The following is a 20,614-nucleotide window of genomic DNA, read 5'->3' on the forward strand; positions in this document are numbered from 1 at the left end:
ACCAGTTACTACAGGTGACCCTTCTTTTGTTGTAACACATGGATTACCTATTGCAACATATGATCATTCTATGGTAATTTCTACCAACATATGAGTTATCTGCTGCAACATATGACCCTTCTTTCAACAGATGAGTTATATGTTGAAAACAAATCAATAAAACTGAACAGTCTATATTTGTATCAACATATAAGTCATAAGTTGCAAAAAATGATATTACTGTTTTCAACAAAATATGTGTACCATGAATTTTCAAAATATCCAACAATTTTTTTTATTTTCACACTACACTATTTAAACCAACAAAGCTAACAAAAAGAAGAACAAAAACAACAAAAAATGAGTTTTCACTGAACAACAACACAACATATTCACATATTCTTAAAATTTTCCAAAAAATATACTTTTTTGGATTTCTCGATTTTCTTTCATAAACAAGAAAAAATAAACTCATTAACCCCATTATTCATTTTTGTCAACTATAGAACGAGTTCTTGTTCATTAACCCCCAAAAAATTCAAAATTCGATTTTCAACAGTGTTCTTGTTCATAAATTCAAAAAAAAAAAAAAAAATGACTTACGAACGGCGATGACAGGCGACGACGTTTAGTGTTTGGATAGAGTGATGGCCGACGATGACAAGACATCATTTTTTTCAAGTATGAAAGTTTGAATGATTTTTATTTTTTAAATGGGTATGTTTGTATTAAATGGGTGGTTGAAGAATGATTGTATTTTAAAAAGATTAAGAAGTTTTGATAATATTAATTTGATCCCAAATTAACTTAATTAAGTTTTTAAGTGACTTTAACCCTTTTCTTGGTCAAAGAGTCATCAAAAATAAAAATAAGACTTAAAAGATACTTGTGGTTCAATTTTCACTCGAATGATGATCAAAGGTAAATATTTGTCTTTATTAATACTTTAACCTAAAATAATTGTTCGTAAATTTTAAGAAATAGATTAGGCAATCAAATTCTAACCAATACTATCTTTCTATGTAAGGAAAATGGGTTGGGACAGTTAGTTACGGATTTATACTTTTTGATGTGTGCGGGGGGGTAGGGGGTGGGGGCGATGGGAGAAGGGTGGGGGATGTATATGAACAAACATAATTTGTATAGTATTTGTAATGGAGAAAAATATTGTGTAAAAATGAAATTACAAAAACTTTTTAAAACTAAAGCGTATAGTTTTTTTTTAGTTAACTGAACATTGTTTGATTTTTAAAATTAATCATACATTTTTTAAAAAATAATATAAAATAAATTATTTACTATACACAAAAAAAATACGTGAAAAGACTTTCCATCTTTCTTTATTTAGTATTTCAAGGAGTGTGGGAATAGAAAAGAGAACTTTATTTCTGAGGAAAAAATGTTATGGGAAATAAATGTAAAAATCGAAATAAGGATATTACGGAATTCTTACAAGGAAGGTTATGATTGGTTTTTTATAATTTGGGCCAAATTTGAGTCAAATTGTTGTGGCACCTTAACACAACACATGAGAACATACACTGGTCAAATAATTGTCCATATGATTTAAAATTGAAAATCTTGAAAATAACATTGAGAGTAATAAACATGATGGCAAAAAGAAAAGTAATTAGTTCAACAGCTTTCATAAAACAAGTCAAGGTTAAAAAGTAACAATAAATGCAACTGACTAGAGGTGTAAAATCACCTTCTAAGGTATTATGAGTTACAATATATTTTTATTAAAAAAAACTACTTAATTTCTTATGTTATTTTTTCTTTATCTTTAGATTCAATCAAACTTTATTACCCGTTGTTGCTGTGAAATAAATAATCATTACATTTTATTGAGATTCATCATATCTCATAGTAAATTCACATTTGACTACATTAATTGTACGTTACAAACAAAATAGTGCACCAAGTATAAATCACATGGATATTTACTCTCAAAAATGTTCAAGCCTCTGCACTCAAAAAATTTGCTTCTTTTAGTATTTACTTTTTTTCAATGGAAAGGAAGATGAGTAAGGGTAGGCAAAAGATTGAAATGAAATTGGTTGAATCTAAAGATGCACGTTATGTTACTTTTTCAAAAAGAAAATTGAGCTTGTTTAAGAAAGCTAATGAATTTTCAACTTTGACAGGAGCAGATGTTGGCATTCTCCTCATTTCACCTAGTGGAAAGCCATATTCGTATGGGTCCACTAGTATTGAAAAAATTACTGATAAGTTTCTTGAATGGAAACTTGAAAATCCCCATGTTGTAGATCAAGCTGATGGGGGAAAAACAAATGTCTTTCGGGTATTTGATGATCTCCGTGAAGAATTACAAATAATGAACGAAAAGGAAAAAAGTCGAAAAATAAGGAATAAGATCTTACATCCTAATTTAGAAACATCGCCTGACAAACACAGATTGGAGAAATTGGTAGAACTCAAGTTGCGGTTGGAGAATATAAAAATGGAGGCAAAAAATAATATTTTGGCTGAGCCATTCAAATTTGATATGAATGTTGTCCCTAATCAAGATGAGGGGGAGAGTTCTGGAACTCAATAATTAATGATGGCAATGATATTTGAGGTTCTTAAATTTGAAACTAGTGTTTGAAGGAGCATTTACTAGTGCAACTATTGAGTCTTTTAATTTGGTCAATTATGTTATTGTCTTTATTACTAAGTCGTTTGTCATTAGTCTTCATTTCTTAGGAGAGAAGTTTATGAAGTTGTGTTTTTGTATCCTTCATGGAAAATCCAATAAAATAAACTTTAGTGTGATAAATGATACTTTGTGATGTTCTAGATTGGTAGACTTATTGAAACATTTTATTAAATGAACATTCTGAATTGATGAAGGAAAGAAATTCATCTTCCATCAATTTAAGGAAATGAATTTCCAAAATAGGGGAAAATTAGTCAGACTTATCTCTCAATGAAGTCATAACTCAAAATACACAAGGTCCTTTCATGACTCTAATTATTCTCTTGAATAGTTTTATTGCCTCATTGGCTTGCGCAGATTTAGAAGGGCGAGAGGGTGTTCATCCAAACCTCCTCTGCAAAAACATTACACTGTATGTATAAGATAATTTTTCTATATTTATGTACATATATAAATTTTGAATCCCTAAGCGATATTCAAAAGGTTAGCTTAGTGGTCAGGGGCATTCAAAATGACCCAACATCTCCAATGTCCTCCTGAGTGGAGATTCTGAATCTCTACGGTTCGTTGAACATTCTTTGAGACTAGTTGATCTACTACAATGTTAATTTTTCTGATGACTTTATTGCATATCTAGAATTTATATTGAAAATAGTTGATTTTAGCGAACCAACACTCTACATCGTACACTTCTAGTACGATTGCTTTTCTGAGACTCATAATTTACATATTGTTGGAACCTGTCATCAATTATATTGCTGACATATATAGGCACTGTTTGGAACATAGATATTACTAGTTATAGTAATTTTTCATAATAATAGAACCAGTATAAGATTTCATGAGGAAAAGTTTAGCAATCAAGGAAAATTCAGTGGTGAAAACGTAGAGTGAAACATCAAGTGTAGTATTCAAAATTTTAATTTGAATATACAATTAAACATTATGAAATTAAATTTTTCATGGTGCAATTACATAAAGAACTGTCTGATATGACAGCCAGCTGATGCAACATTGAATGGGGGACCTACTCCAACAAAATGAGGAATGATAAGATTGTTATAAAATAAATTAATAAGAAATAGTAACAGTAAGAGAGAGATCAGATAATTCACTATATATCCATTCTCTGATCTTCAAGGCTATTTATAGCAACGGAAATGAGAGGATAAGGAATGGTGAAATGGCAATATGCTATTTAGTGGGTTCCAATAATGAAAGTGGAACATCCACTACATTATGTCTACATTTTTGTTCTTTCATAACACTTCTCCTTGAATGTCCACGTGTAATGTGCCTCATTAAAAACTTTACAAGAAACAATATATATAGTTATTCTGAACACTTATAGATGTTGTGTCTCGTTAAAATCTTATTAGGAAAAACCCAGTGAGAAAGAGCCTAGTGAAGGAAAAAAAGTAAACACATCTGGTAATACGCCTTGAGTGCTGCCTCATTAAAAACCTTACCAGAAAAAATCAGTGGGACAAAACCTTGGTTAAGAGAAAAAGAGTACAACACGTATTTTACTCCCCCAAATAAGAACCTCATTTGATATATTGGAGACGGCGCATTCCAATCTTATACCTTAGCTTCTCAAGAGTTGATGTTGGTAATGCCTTTGTAAATAAATCTGCAAGATTATCACTCGAACGAACTTGTTGTACATCAATATCACTATTCTTCTGGAGATCATGTGTGAAGAATAATTTTGGTGAAATATATTTCGTTCTGTCTCCTTTTATGAAGTCACCTTTTAATTGAGTTATGCACGTGATATTGTCTTCGAATATAATTGTAGATACTTTGACATCATTTTCCAAGCCGCGTCTTTCTTTGATGAACTGCATTATCGATCTCAACCACACACATTCTCTATTTGCTTCATGAATTGCTTTTATTTCAGCATGATTTCAAGAAGTAGCAACAATAGACTGCTTTGTGGATCGCCATGATATAGCAGTTCCTCCGTGTGTAAATAGATAGCATGTTTGAGATCGAACTTTATGTGTGTATGATAAATAACCTGCATTTGCATAACCTATAAGGTCTGCACAATCCTTGTTAAGATAAAACAAACTCATATCAATGGTCCCTTTTAGATCTCGCAAAATATGCTTGATACCGTTTCAATGTCTTCGCATTGGAGATGAACTATACCTTGCCAGCAAATTAACAGAAAATGTTATATCAAGCCTGTTGTGTTAGCAAGATACATAAGTGCACCAATAACACTGAAATATGGTACTTTAGGACCAAGAAGTTCTTAATTCTATTCTAGAGGTCAAAATGGATCTTTTTCCACTTCAAGTGATCAAAAAACCATTGGAGTACTTAATGAATGTGCTTTGTCCATGTAAAATCGTTTTAAGATTTTTTGAGTATAGGCAGATTGGTGGACAAAGAACCCCTTTGCTAAATATTCAATTTGCAGACCCAGACAAAGTTTTGTCTTTTCATGATCTTTCATCTCAAATTCTTTCTTTAGATATTCAATCACCTTTTGGACCTCTTCATTGGTTCCAATGAGATTTATATCATCAACATATACGGCGAGTATAACAAACTCTGATTCTGTTTTCTTAATAAAATACATGGACAAATGACATCGTTTATATAACTTTCATTTATCAAGTATTCACTAAGGCAATTATACCATATACACTCTGATTGTTTCAAACCATATAATGATCTTTGTAATTTGATTGAGTACATCTTTCGAGATTTAGTACATGCTTTAGGCAATTTTAATCCTTCTGGATTTTTATGTAAATTTCATTATCAAGTGAACCATATAGATAAGATATAACTACATCCATTATATGTATTTCAAATTTTTTATGTACAGCTGAACTGATGAGATATCGGAAAGTTATTTCATTCATAAAAGGTGAATATGTTTCTTCATAGTTGACCTGGGTTTTTGAGAGAATCCTTGTGAAACAAGGCGTGCCTTGTATCTTACAATTTTATTTTTCTCATTTTATTTTCTCACAAAAACCCATTTATAGCCAACTAGTTTTACACCTTCGGGGGTTTGGACTACAGGTCCAAAAATATCATGTTTAGCAAGTGAGTCTAATTCTGATTGAATTGTCTTTTGTCATTCTTGCCAATCACATCTACGTCGATATTTTTCGACGGATTTAGGCTCAAGACTTTCACTATCTTGCATGAGGTTAAGTGCAATATTATATGAAAAAATATTATCAATCATGATTTTCGATCGATCTAAATATATCTCATCACCGGTAGAACTTATTGAAAGTTCTTCATTCACTTGAGCCTCAGGTTCACTGATTTCTTCAGGAATATCAAGATTACTCAAATCTTGACCTTATTCAGGAAGTTCTTTTGTAGTATCATCTTTATTATTTCTCATGCTTCTCTTTTTAGGATTTTTATCATTTGAACCCAATGGCCTACCACACTTTAGGCATGTTTGGGATTCAAAAGCTATAATACTAGTAGATGGTCCTTTTGGAACGTCAATCCGGATAGGCACATTCACTGTAGGGGATATGTGACTTAGTTATTCATTTCAAATTAGTAAATACATATGGCATTTGATTTGCTATTTTCTCTAAGTGGATGATCTTCTGTACCTCCTTGTAACACCCCCCAAAATTCTTCACTAAGATTCAGACCCTTTTTCGTATACGTGTAGGATCGAACTCGACTATTGTGAAGTGTATGCATGAGTTAGGATGATTTAACAAGTAATTGAAGAGTGTTAGAGGTGATATGGGGTCACAAAAGATCCCTAAGACCAAGCTAAGTCCAAAGAATTCGTCTTGGCTAAGTTTTAGAATGAGTTCGTATAAGGGGTCGACTTCTAATGACCATATCTTTTGAAATATGATGATCTGGGTGGACCATTACCTATTAAATTAAAGTTCTTCGAGTCTTTTTTCCAACGCCTCCAAGATTGTAATTTTTGGAGTTCGGAGTCAAAAGTTATAACTATCCTAAGACGGACTAGTACTGCAGAAATTTCCGGCCTGGGTGGTAACTGCTGGAAACCTGGGCTTGGCGCCACAGTGGCGCGATGCACCACTATCGCGCCAGGAACAAGCCTCAGTAGTTTGGTCCCTAGCGCGGTGCGCCACTATCAGATGTGCAGGTTTTAAGCCTATATTCGACTTGGCGCCGCAGTGGCGCGACGTGCCACTATTGTGTCAGGAGTGTTTTAGCCCATTTTTCCAGATTTTTGAAAAAAAGGCAAATTGGGCATTTCCCAAATTATATATACACACTAGCCTTGGACGTTTTTGGACCATTTTTCAGTTCCACTCTCTCTCTAAAAGCCCTAGAAATTTCCTCTCTTCTCCTTCAAATCCATCTCTAACGAAGATTGCCTTCAAGAACTTCAAGAATTCAAGCCTTCCATTGAAGACCTAACATCAAGGTTTCTTCAAAGTCATCACCAAGGTATGTAAGGATACTCAAAGCATGGGTTGAGTCTACCCATGTGCCCTACATCTTCTTTCAGATTGATTGTTCATAAGAATGAAGTTTATTTATAGAGTTAGGTCCAAATAGGTCTTTTTCATCTATTACCCTAATTTCTATTATGTTGATGTTGTGGAGTCAAGAAAGTGATGTGCTATATATTGGTATGAGTTGATTGAGATGAGAAGTTGAACATATATTGTTAATTTCTTAACTATGTTGATTATGATAAAGAATGTTAATTTTCTTAAATATGTTGCTTATCTTGAATTGTTGATTTAAACCTTGGAGTTGTGATGAGTCCCAAAAGATTTGTTAAATGAATAGAGGGATGATTGGATAGGTTTGTATGTTGTTATAAATGCATATTTAATCTACTCTTGAAAGATATAATTGGGATTGATCGGATAGTATGATTGAGAGAGGTTTGATTATGATAGAGTTGATGAGTTGACAAGGTTCTAAATGAGACTTGTCGATATGATTTGATTGAGTTGATTAGATGGAGTTTTATGAGCATTGAGTCTTGGGAGGAGTATCGAGCACCAAATTGGGTGAGAGTAAGTAATAACTCGAATCCAATAACTACATCACCAAATGTAGGAGGGGATTGAACCGTTAAAGTCGGATGCTTCCCCAAAATTATTGTCCTGACATTATAGGACTTGGTTGGATTGGATCCATGATTGGTTGATTCGTTCATACCCTGGCAAAGTATGAACGAACGCGGAAATAACGTTGGTTTATTGTACTGTCACTGGCTCATAAGTGATGGTTGTCGGATAAGAGAAACTCCTATGGAGGTATTAATAGTACTCTGAGTCGGATTGGGTTGAATTGTATGTGATTGGTCCCGTCTAAATCACATTCATGTTTAGGCTTAGGACACTTGATTGAGTTGTTCTTTCTCTTGAGTTGAGATTTCGAGTTGATTTGATTCTTCCTTGATGTTTGTTTCATTCGGCCATTTTATATACTCGTACATTCCATGTACTGACGCCATTTAGCCTGCATTATTTCATGATGCAGAGACAGGTACTAGAGATCATCAACCGACGTACCGTTGAAGATCTTCTCACTTTCAGCTAGTTGGTGAGTCCTCCCAGTTTCCGGAGGATACCGAGATTATCCTTATAGTTTTGTTTTTGTTTTGTTTCCTTTGTTTTGATTGTTGGTAGCCATGAACTTGTCATTGGCACCTCCTGGATTTTTGATAGAGGATTCATACACTAGAGTGTGGAAGTGTTGGATTGTTTGTTTTGTCTAGTTTTATTCTATCTAGTTATTGATAGGGTACTTATTTGGCCTTTGGCCCTAAAATTATGTATAGTATTCTTATGATAGAGTCTTCCGCCGATAGAATGCGAATGAATGAAAGTGTGACTGGACCAAGTGGTTCGCTTGAAGGCCAGAAATGGCTTTTGAGTGTCGGCCACGTTTAGGGTACCCTCCCGGGGCGTGACACTCCTGCTCACATGTGCGGGTACATGGATCAAAATGAGATAGTGATGAAACTTTTCATGCAATTTCTCTTTTGGATTCCTTTTCTCTCCCCCTAATTGCTGGAAAGTTGTTTTATCAAACCGACAATCTGCAAATTGAGTAGTAAATAAGTCTTCTGTCAACAGTTCAAGGTAGGAAATTATGGAGGGTGAGTCAAACTCACTACATATGCCCAACCTTCATTGAGGTCCCATCTTTGTATATTGCAGTAGTATTATAGGCACGTATACCACAAAACCAAAAATTTATAGATGAGCTATATTTGTCTAATGACCAAATACTAATTATGACGGAGAGTACTTATTATAATTTGTCGGTTTGAGACGTACAAGTGTTGTTGCATATAAGCTAGCATGACCCCAAACAGTAATCGACAATTATGTTTTCATTAGTAGTGGTCTTGCTATCAATTGTAGGCGCTTAATAAATGACTCTGCACGGCCATTTTAAGTATGAACATGAGCAACAGGATGTTCAATTTTTATCCCAACTGATAAACAATAATCATCAAAAGCTTGGGATGTAAATTCTCCAACATTATCAAGGCATATAACTTTAATTAGATAATCTGGGAATCACACCCTTAATCTTATTATTTGTGCTACTAACTTCACAAACGCTAGATTGCGAGATGATAAATGGCACAGATGAGACCATCTAGATGATGCATCTACTAGGACCACAATATATCTAAACAATCTACTAGGTAGATGAATAGTTCTATATATATCCCCATATATATGCTCTAAAAAGCCAAGAGATTTGATGCCAACCTTCAGGATTGATGGTCTGGCAATTAATTTTCCTTGATAACAAGCAGCAAATGAAAATTCATTATTCGTAAGAATGTTCAATTTCTGTAACGGATGTCCAGTTGAAATTTCAAGAATTTGTCTTATCATTATTGATTTAGGATGACCTATTCGATCATGCCATAGCACAAATATCCTTGTGATTGATCATTGATCCAAATAAAATTTGAGGCATATACATATTTTTCTTCAAAAAGAAATATAGTAAATATTATAATTAAAACATGACTCATTATACAAATTTTATTTATTTACATGAATTAGAAAAATATAAACATATTATTTAGTAAAGACAAATAAAAAAAATTATTTAAATATTATCAGGGTTATCAATATTCAGGTTATCAATATTCATATTTCCTTTTGGGAAATTGAAGAAATCAGCTACATCCAGATGTACATGCTTAATATTATCTTCAGAGATAAAGTTTATTTCTGGATTACTTTCTTCCCTCTTCAAGGATGTCTGATATAGCTAAACTAGACGTTTTGATGACCGACAAGTTCATAACCACTGTCCATACCTCCACATCTATGACATATACTTTCTAAATTTTTCTTTGGTATAGGTTCTTGCTTTTCACTCTTCTTTTTATATTGTTGATCATTTCTTGGTGCCAATCGAGTATCATGATTATAATTTTTTTTTGACCACAACCACGACTGGTGTCATGACCTCTTTCTCATTGGTTATAGTTTGCCTGATTTACTTCAGAGAGTGGCAAAGAACCAACGGGCCGACTATCATGATTTTTTATTAACAGTTTGTTATGACGTTCAGTAATAAGAAGGTGAGAAAGTAATTTAGAATATTTTTTAAAACACTTTTCGCGATATTGCTTGTTGTAGGAGCATATTCGCGTGTGGAAATGTGAAGTATAGTTTTTCAAGTTTGTCTTGCTCAGTGATTTCTTTTTCGCATAAATTTAACTGTGCTATAATTCTAAACAAGGCAGAATTATATTCATTTATATTTTAAAAATTCATTAATCTCAGATTGAGCCAAACATGACGTGCCTGTGGAAGGATGACCAACTTCAGGTGGTCATATCTTTTTTTAGATTCTTCCACAGTTTAAGGGGGTCTTTTATTGTGAGGTACTGTAATTTTAACCCCTCGTCAAGATGGTAGCGAAGAAATATCATGTCTTTGGCACAGTTTTGACTAGATGTCATATTGTCATCTTTGATGGTGTTTGTCAAACCCATCGATTTTAGGTATTTTTCGGCATATGGTGCTCATGATGAGTAGCCTTTTTCAGATATATCAAGAATAACAAATTCAAGTTTATAGATATTCGATATTTTAAGAAAATAAAATTCTTATCCTTTTGTGACCTTTTTAAAATAGCTCAAAGTGATGGAGGCTCGTGCTGATAGCATGTTATAAAATAAACTAATTTAGCAAATTAATAAGAAGGAGAAATAGTAAGAAATAGTAATAGTAAGAGAGAGATCATAGAATTAAGTATATATCCATTCTCTGACGTCCAAGGCTATTTATAGCAACGGAAATCAGAGAACAAGAAATGAAGAAATGGCAATATGCCATTTAGTGGGTCCCACTAATGAAAGTGTCCACTACATTAAGTCTACATTTTTGTTCTTTCATAACAAGGATGTACTATTAATCATATATTTAGTTATAGTACTCTTTATATGATAATTATTTATTTAGTAATTCAATTCAACAAAACGTTATATCAAATATACTATTGCGTCATATATGTGTCCTCAAGTTGGAGTGTGTTTTTTAATTCAATTTCCTAGTAGCACCTAGGTGTTGTATTAATCCCAAAAATTCAGCACCAAACATACATGTACAAGGAGGTGGATAGTCATATCTTTACCTCCAAAATCATAGCAACAAAATAGAATTGAACCTAAAATTGAGTTTCAACAAATAACATCTAGCAGCTAGTTATTTACAAGGATTTTAGTCACCAAAAAGTAAGCTTCTGATCCATTCTGGAAGAGCCTCTCACAGTTTGCGGTAGGTCCTCCAGGGTAAAGATGTCTTGATGGTGGATGCTCTATTTGGCCAATGCATCTACAACTTGATTAGCCTCCCGATAAAAATGTTGGAATTAACAATTGATCTTCTGTGCCAACTTTTGAGCTTCTGTGATAGTATCTTTCAGGTGCCTATGTGAAGAACTTTTCCTTTTATCATATTGATAATTAACATAGAATCTCCTTCCAAAATATGTCTATCAATACCATTTTGAACATGCCATTTCAGCCCATGAAGAGCAGCCTTGGCTTCAGCTGTATTGCCATTCATATTTAACTTAAAGCGAGGCCATTTAGGCTTGCCCACTGATGACTTATATGACTCCACCAAACGTCAAGGAACATGTCCCTTCACATAGAAAGAACATTACGGAAGATAAAATACTTAAAATAAAGAACACAAGAAGTTTATGTGGAAACCCCCTTGCTTAAGGGAGGACAAAACCATGACCAATCTCAGAGGATTTCAACTCAACTTCATTATCATCAAGGAGAAAAGATTTAGATTATAAACTCTTGCAATCTAGGAAGTAAACTCTTAATCCCTCCTCCCTCAGTGTAACAACTCTATTACACAAGAACTAAGCAACAACTATATTGCCCACTAAACCAACTAGAACTAATCAATTTAGAATTCAAAAACTCAACATAGCTAACCCTAGCTACAACTTTGAAAACTAAAGAATGATCTAATTCCTTTATAACTTAGGAATAGATCTACAAATATTAAGCACAAAAATATAAACCTAAAGACAACTAAGAACTATGATAACTCTATTAGGTCCCATGTTGTTCTTCGAGAGAATATTTCTTGAGAGAATGACTTTTGCTTTTAGTGAAAATCAGGAATGCAAAAATTGTTTCGTTTCATTGGAGAAAAGACTTATAAATATGATGGACATAGATGCGCACTAACAACCACTACAGTAGTGACAGTGGTTGCAGAGTACTTTTTATAGGTATCCTTTCCATGTAACGGAAACCATAATTCCTCCTATCAATAAGACCAGGTCTCTAAGTTCCATCTTTCAGCACCACAATATTATTCCCCCATTTTACATCACAAAAAAGGATAGCAGTAAACCAAGTTTAATGTAAGACCCCAAAAATTTGATGTCATGCCTCAGGAGGGTACCCTAGACGTGGCCGACACTTAAAAGCCATTTCTGGCCTTCAAGCGAACCACTTGGTCCAGTCACACTTTCATTCAATCACATTCTATCAGCAGAATACTCTATTATAGGACTACTATCCATAATCTAGGGCCAAAGGCCAAACAACTATCAAATCCATAATGAGCTAGAATAAAACTAGTCAAAACGAACAAATCAACATTTCCACACTCTAGTCTATGAAGCCTCTATCAACAATCCAGGAGGTGCCAATGACAAATCCATGGCTACCAACGATCAAAATAAAGGAAACAAAACAAAGCTATAAAGATAATCTCGGTATCCTCTGGAAACTAGGAGGACTCACCAACTAGCTGAAAGTGAGGAGATCTTCAATGGTGCGTCAGTTGATGATCTCTAGTACCTATTTTTGCATCATGAAATGATGCAGGCCAAATAGCATCATTATATGGAATGTACGAGTATGTAAAATGGCTGAATGAAACAAACATCAAAAGAGAATCAGATCAACTTGAAATCTCAACTTAAGAGAAAGAACAACTCAATCAAGTATCCTAAGCCTAAACATGAATATGATTTAGAGGGGACCAATCACATACCATTCAACCCAATCCGACTCAAAATACTATCAAGACCTATATAGGAGTTTCTCTTATCTAACAACCATCACTTATGAGCCAGTGATAGTATAACAAATCGACGTTGTTGCCGCATCTGTTCATACTTTGCCAGGGTATGAATGAATCAACCAATCATGGATCCAATCCAACCAAGTTCTATCATGTCAGGACAATAATTTTGGGGAAACATCCAACTTTAATGGTTCAATCCCCTCCTACATTTGGCGACGTAGTTATTGAATTAGAGTTATTACTTACTCTCACCCAATTTGGTGCTCGATACTCCTCCCAAGACTCAATGCTCATAAAACTCCGTCCAATCAACTCAATCAAATCATATCGACAAGTCTCATTTGGAACCTTGTCAAATCATCAATTCTATCACAATCAAACCTCTTCCAATCATACTATTCGATCGATCTCAATCATATCTTTCATGAGTAGTTTAAATACACATTTATAACAACATACAAACCTATCCAATCTTTCCTCTATTCATTTAACAAATCTTTTGGGATTCATCGAAACTCCAAGATTTCAAATCAATAATTCAAGATGAGCAACATATTTTAGAAAAGTAACATATTTAATATAGGTCAACATAGTTAAGAAAATATCTTCAACCTCTCATCTCAATCAACTCATATCAACATGTATCACATCACTTTCTTGACTCCACAACATCAACATAATAAAAATTAGGATAATAGATGAAAAAGACCTAGTTGGACATAAATCTATCAACCAACTCCATTTTTTTTGGAAACAAATAAAAAAATAAAAAATGGGACCGAACCCAAATGAGGGTTGCCTACGTATCTTGAAGAAAATAAGAATCAGGTCTGCGTAGTTCAGGCATACATGGTACAAGATATATATTTTGAACAGCGATATACCTTTTGAATGAAAAATAACAAAATGAAAATCCAATGAGTCATTAAAAGGTGGACTAACCAAACTAAAAATGGATCACATTGAAGGGTAGACTATCCAAATTTTGAAAAATATCAAATAAATTTATTTTTTTTTTCATTTTTTAAAAAAAATGTAAGAAAAGAAAATCAAAGATATTTACTAAACATAACATCCTATACAAAAATTAATATGAAGAGATAGACAAACTCGGAGCGATGCCTCACTAGTCAGGTGTCTGAGTGCAGCCTTTGTTGAATTTTTGAGGATTTTCCTCAAAAAGTTTGCCCCTGTTCCAGCTCCAACAAACTCTAGTATTCAATCTTGTGGCAAATGTCTTCTTGTGATTTTTTTTTCTTATCTCTTTAAAATTTTTGCCCCAGTTTTCGTTGTAAAATATTAGAAAGCTCATGGGGAATATGACCGAGCCGTGGTGGCGCCTACGTATCCCTTTGAAGCAGGAATCAGGTCAAACGTAGTTCCAATATAAATATACCTATGTGTATTTTTTATGACTATTATGGATTAATGATTTGTACTTAAAAGAGGTGAGGCTATGAGTTAGAGTTCAACTCTGAACCAATGTATTTTAGAATGTACAGGGCAATGCGAGAAAATGCATTGTAATCTAAACACGCCGTCTCTAAAATTAAGGAGTTTTGAAAAGATTTCAAAAAAGCGCAAGACACTTCATCGCATGCTCAGTGTGTGATAGTGTACAATTATGACTCGATAGAAATAAAATAACCAATAGAGTGTCAATAAATATACAACTACAGTCTATAAATAAATATTAAATTAAAAGATTGATAATAATATGAAGAATTTATGTACGACATACACAATTCACAGGATGCGAAAAGAATCAAAGAGAGAAAAAAAAGAAATATATTAACATGTGAAAAATATGAACAACAATACCTCTCTCAATTGAAAAATTGAGCCTATTATGGTTAAAACCTGAATTTTTCCCAGCGGAGTCGCCAAACTGTTATGCCCTATTTTTTACCGAGGGTTAGATAAAGCACAACATATGGACTCTAAAAGGATTAATTATTGTATAGAGTCGCCACCTAATTTATTAAGGAAAATAAGGAAAACCTATTTGATGCATGACCTGTATGACTCACGTTTCAATCTGCGAAAAACCAGTTTAGATTCTAGGTAAGGGTTTACATTATTCCAAAGGGAAGGTGTTAGGCATCCTTCGAAATCCACAAAATGTGGTACCTAGCTAGACTTAATTCATCAAAAAGAGAGGAGATAAAATTATTATTTGCAAGTATAACAAATATATATATAAAAATATATACACTAAAATTGTATAAGAATATATGTATAAAAAAAGTATGTACTAAGTAAGTAAAGTATATTATCACCAATTATGTGTAGAAAAATAAGAGAAAGGTATATGTATATAAAAAAGATAGTTTTTATGCAATATTAAAAGAATAACCCTTTATTCATATGAACAAAGAACTCTTTTATCATATAAAAGAAAAATAATTTTGAATATCATTTGCAGAAAATATCTCCGAATACATGTACAGACACTTGGTAAAAAATTAATAATGAATAAATTATTATCAAAATAATTTTAAAATATGTGTGTATATATACTACAAAAAATAAAATTCTATTTTATAGTAAGCTCAAAGGCGTATCTGTAATAAGTGTTACATCCCTATTAGAACGTCATGGGGTTCGTAAAAAATCAATTCAATTGTTCAAAAGATTTTAAAAGAAAATAATTTAATTTAAGGAGTCACCATAATTTTAGGATAATTAGAAATCAATCAATTATTTAAAAATGTCTACAAATTCAATGGATCCTAAATAAGGGGTTCAAGTTATTTCAAAAGGAAGGTATCAGCATCCTTCGAAATCCACAACTGCAGGTCCCAGCTAAACTCAGCTTTTAAATTGAGGAGATGAAAATATTGCGTAAATATGTAATGAAATATACATAAAGAATAAATTAAAACAATAATATAAGGAACGGCCTAATGTTTGCCTAACGTCAATAATATACACAATAATAAATTAAACATATTATTCGAACTTAATTCGAATAGCTTTCTCAGGAAGCAATTCTGAGTACCTGTAAAAGACTTAATAGAAGTGTTAGTAAGGAATAAATATGATGATGATGATGATGATGATAATGATAATAATAATAATAATAACTAAAAATAAAATCCGTCTTATAAACATGGAAGGCCTTGGAAATCGACGGTAATTTCTTCATCGACCTATTAGGTGTAATCTCTATTTAATATGATGAATTACAATAATAATTAAAAATAATAAAATTATTTCAATAAAATGGCGTGAAAGCCATGACAACCAATAATTGATGAAACAATCGACATAATAGAGACAACATATAAGATATTTAAGAAGTGAAACAATAATAGCGTAATTAATAACATAATAAGAAATACACTAGATAAAAGATGTAAAATTCAAACCAACAACAATAATTCAACAAAAATAGTAACATAAATAAAATAACAAAAGAAAAAAAAACAACTAGTGAATATTTACATCATCAAGCACCAACACCCACAAAAATAAAGGTACAATATGACAAAAAAAGTGAGAAGATTTTATCAATTAACTTAAACACATGATAATATAAAAAATAAAATAGTAATACTAAAGTTAATGACAAGTGAATCAACCTAGCTTTAGTATATCCTACATAGTCAAAAAGAATAAAAATAATAATATCAACATCCATTAAATAAGAAATCATGTATTAAAGAAAATAAATTATTACTAATCATCAATTATAATCCTTTGATGAATAAATATAGTCAAAACAAATGAAGTTAAACAATTAGCAAAAGTAGACAAACAAAGTTAAAAATAGATACAAGATAACTATAAATAAATAAAGTATACACTAATCATCAATTATAATCTACCAACAAACAAAAGTGATGAATAAATATAGCCAAAACAAATAAAGTTAAACTATTAACAAAAGTAGTCAAACAAAAACAAAATAATAATTTTCACTCAACAAACAATAGATATCACTAATAGAGAGATATAATGGAGACAACAACAATAAAGTAAAAAAATAATAGAAACAAATCACAATAATTATATCTATCATCAAACAAAGTAGATTAAAACTATCATATCTTTTAAAACAATCAATTAAAATAATCAAAGCAAATATATATGATAATATATGTCACTAATAAAAGATATGATGGAGACAACAACAATAAAGTAAAAAAAATAATAGAAACAAATCACAATAATTATATCTATCATCAAACAAAGTAGATTAAAACTATCATATCTTTTAAAACAATCAATTAAAATAATCAAAAGCAAATATATATGACAATAGATGTCACTAATAAAAGATATGATGGAGACAACAATAATAAGTAAAAAAATAATAGAAACAAATCACAATAATTATATCTATCATAAAATAAAGTAGATCTATAAACAAAAAAAAGTAAAAACAACAATGAAAAAATAAAAAAAACAAACAAAGGAGAGATAGAGTTGTTACTTATTAGTTTCTTACCGGATTTACCATCGCGATAGCTAGTTGTTGTTTCCCGAAGATGGAGCTACTCCGGAGGATATTGATTTAACACTATTTGACTTTGTTTTAGCTTGCAAAATATAACGTAAAATATAAACTTAAACTAAAATCTCCGTCTTTTTTTTAATGGGGAGGCCTCGAAAATCGACGAAAAGATTTTTTCATTGGCCAATTACAATTTGAACTATATATAAATTTGAAGTAATATTTCATATTATCACTTAAGGCTATACAACAACAACAACAATAACAAACAACAACACTTAAGGCTATCAAAACAGTAAATCCGACCAAAAATGTACCTCATGTTGTACCTAAAATATGAAACTCCAAACGGCAAACCTGGACTTTGTGTCCTACATGAAAGTTGTAGATATATGTCTTAAGCTTGCAAAAAGAAAATAATCATCACAAAATAAATTTTGTACAAAAAGATATGATCAAAATACTAGCGGTTGTACATGCTGGAATTTTAAATAAAAATCTAGACAAAAATTTGTCCTATGTTGCGTCCTATTTTTCGACCCAATAATAGCAGATCTAGGCTCCAACATAAACATAAAAGTTGTAGGTACGTGTTTCATCTTTCCAAAACATATTTATTTACTAAAAACAAAGATCTATACAATGAGATACGCCAAAATTACTAACAGCTATGCAGTTTCAAAAATCGATTTCGATTTACTTACCAACAAGGGAGGGGTTGCTTTGTTCTAGCTGAAAGGACAAGCTTCATTGGAGACTTTTTGAGGGAGAAAAAGAGAAGAGAATGGAGAGAGTAGTTTGTTTATGAGGGAGAAAAAGAAAAGATAATAGAGAGAGTGGTGTTGAAAGGGAGAAAAAGAGAAGAGAATGGAGAGAATAGTTTGTTTATGAGGGAGAAGAAGAAAAGATAATGGAGAGAGTGGTGTTGAAAGAATTTTGTTTTAAAATTTTAATTTTAGCTTGGATGAAATCTTCTATCTTAGACTCCCTAAACAAGTTGTTTGAACAATTAATCAACCAAAAATCAAAAGTTCTTTGACTTCTTGTATTGATAAAAAAAAAGTTCTTTGGCTTCTTATATTAATTAAAAGAAAAGTTAATTGGTTTCTTGTGTTAATAAAAAGTTATTTGGTTTCTTGTGTTGATTAAATTGTTGAACATGAGTGAGAAATCATTCTCAAAATGACTTAATGAGTCATTAAAAAATATATATATATATATATGTATATATATATATGTATATATATATGTATCGATATGTAACACAAAAAATAAAAAATGTAATCGATATTTTTAAAGATATATTGTGTTGTAGAGAATAAATTACAGTGTTATGTTATGTACATTTAAAGATGATTGTAAAAATAATATGACTATTAAAATTTTCAAATGACAATAAATTCATAAGAATCTTATTATTTACGAAATTAAGAATGTTTATCCATAAATTATTAAAAGGGAAAAATAAAATAAAAAATCATAAAAATGCTAAAATAAGGATAATTATTAATAAAAAAAATAATTAAAACTAAAAAATATATATAAAAAAATTATATTTTGTGTTCTTTAACGATCAAATAGTCTGAAGACGTTAATTTTGAGTACAGAGAGCCAAAATTGGGTGTCAACATCGCACGAATTCAGAGTATGAAAGAAGTGAAACAATTCTTAATGTCTTATAGCCTCCTGATTATAAGTGTGGTGTACAACATACTCATAAGCAAGACTCTACTAGACACGGCTTCATAGACTCCCTAGGACTCTTAAACTCTGTGCTCTAATACCGTATTTGTCACTCCCCAGGAGGGTACCCTAGATGTGGCCAGTCACACTTTTATTCATTCACATTCTATCAGCGGAAGACTCTATTATAGGACTACTATTTATAATCTAGGGACAAAGGCCAAACAACTATCAAATCAATAATCAGCTAGAATAAAACTAGTCAAAATGAATAAATCAACATTTCCACACTCTAATCTATGAAGTCTCTATCAACAATCCAGGAGGTGCCAATGACAAGTCTATGGCTACCAACGATCAAAATAAAGGAAACAAAACAAAGCTATAAAGATAATCTCGGTATCCTCCAAAAACTGGGAGGACTCACCAACTAGCTGGAAGTGAGGAGATCTTCAACGGTGCGTTGGTTGATGATCTCTAGTACCTATCTCTATATCATAAAATGATGCAGGCCAAATGGCGTCAGTACATGAAATGTACGAGTATATAAAATGGCCGAATAAAACAAACATCAAGGGGGAATTAGATCAACTCGAAATCTCAACTCAAGAGAAAGAACAACTCAATCAAGTGTCCTAATCCTAAACATGAATATGGTTTAGATGGGACCAATCACATACCATTCAACCCAATCTGACTCAGAATACTATCAAGACCTATATAGGAGTTTTTTTTTCCCGACAACCATCACTTATGAGCCAGTGATAGTACAACAAACCGATGTTACTGCCGCGTCTGTTCATACTTTGCCAGGGTATGAACGAATCAACCAATCATGGATCCAATCCAACCAAGTGCTATCATGTCAGGATAATAATTTTGGGGAAACATCTGACTTTAACGGTTCAATCCCCTCATACGTTTGGCGACATAGTTATTGGATTCGAGTTATTACTTACTCTCACCCAATTCGGTGCTCGATACTCCTCCCAAGACTTAATGCTCATAAAACTCCATCCAATCAACTCAATCAAATCATATCGACAAGTCTGATTTGGAACCTTGTCAAATCATCAATTTTATCACAATCAAACCTCTTCCAATCATACTATTCGATCGATCTCAATCATATCTTTCATGAGTAGTTTAAATACGCATTTATAACAACATACAAACCTATCCAATTGTTCCTCTATTCATTTAACAAATCTTTTGGGACTCATCGAAACTCCAAGATTTCAAATCAATAATTTAAGATGAGCAATATATTTTAGAAAAGTAACATAT

The 20,614-nt window shown here is 32.1% G+C and overlaps 1 protein-coding gene across 1 annotated transcript; it reads left to right on the top strand.

Annotated features, from left to right (window-relative positions):
• The first annotated feature begins 2,002 nt into the window (after nt 1–2,002).
• On the top strand, nt 2,003–2,539 carry LOC129890652 (agamous-like MADS-box protein AGL29). Its single transcript, XM_055966160.1, has one exon. It carries the CDS (start codon nt 2,003–2,005, stop codon nt 2,537–2,539), a length of 537 nt encoding a protein of 178 aa, XP_055822135.1.
• The last annotated feature ends 18,075 nt before the right edge of the window (nt 2,540–20,614 follow it).

The sequence above is a fragment of the Solanum dulcamara genome, chromosome 5 (assembly GCF_947179165.1).
Source record: "Solanum dulcamara chromosome 5, daSolDulc1.2, whole genome shotgun sequence".
Taxonomy (NCBI): Eukaryota; Viridiplantae; Streptophyta; class Magnoliopsida; order Solanales; family Solanaceae; genus Solanum; species Solanum dulcamara.

Bases quoted from the DNA above. Each gene is read 5' to 3' on its own strand.
- LOC129890652 (XM_055966160.1), top strand. From the start codon at position 2,003: ATGAGTAAGGGTAGGCAAAAGATTGAAATGAAATTGGTTGAATCTAAA.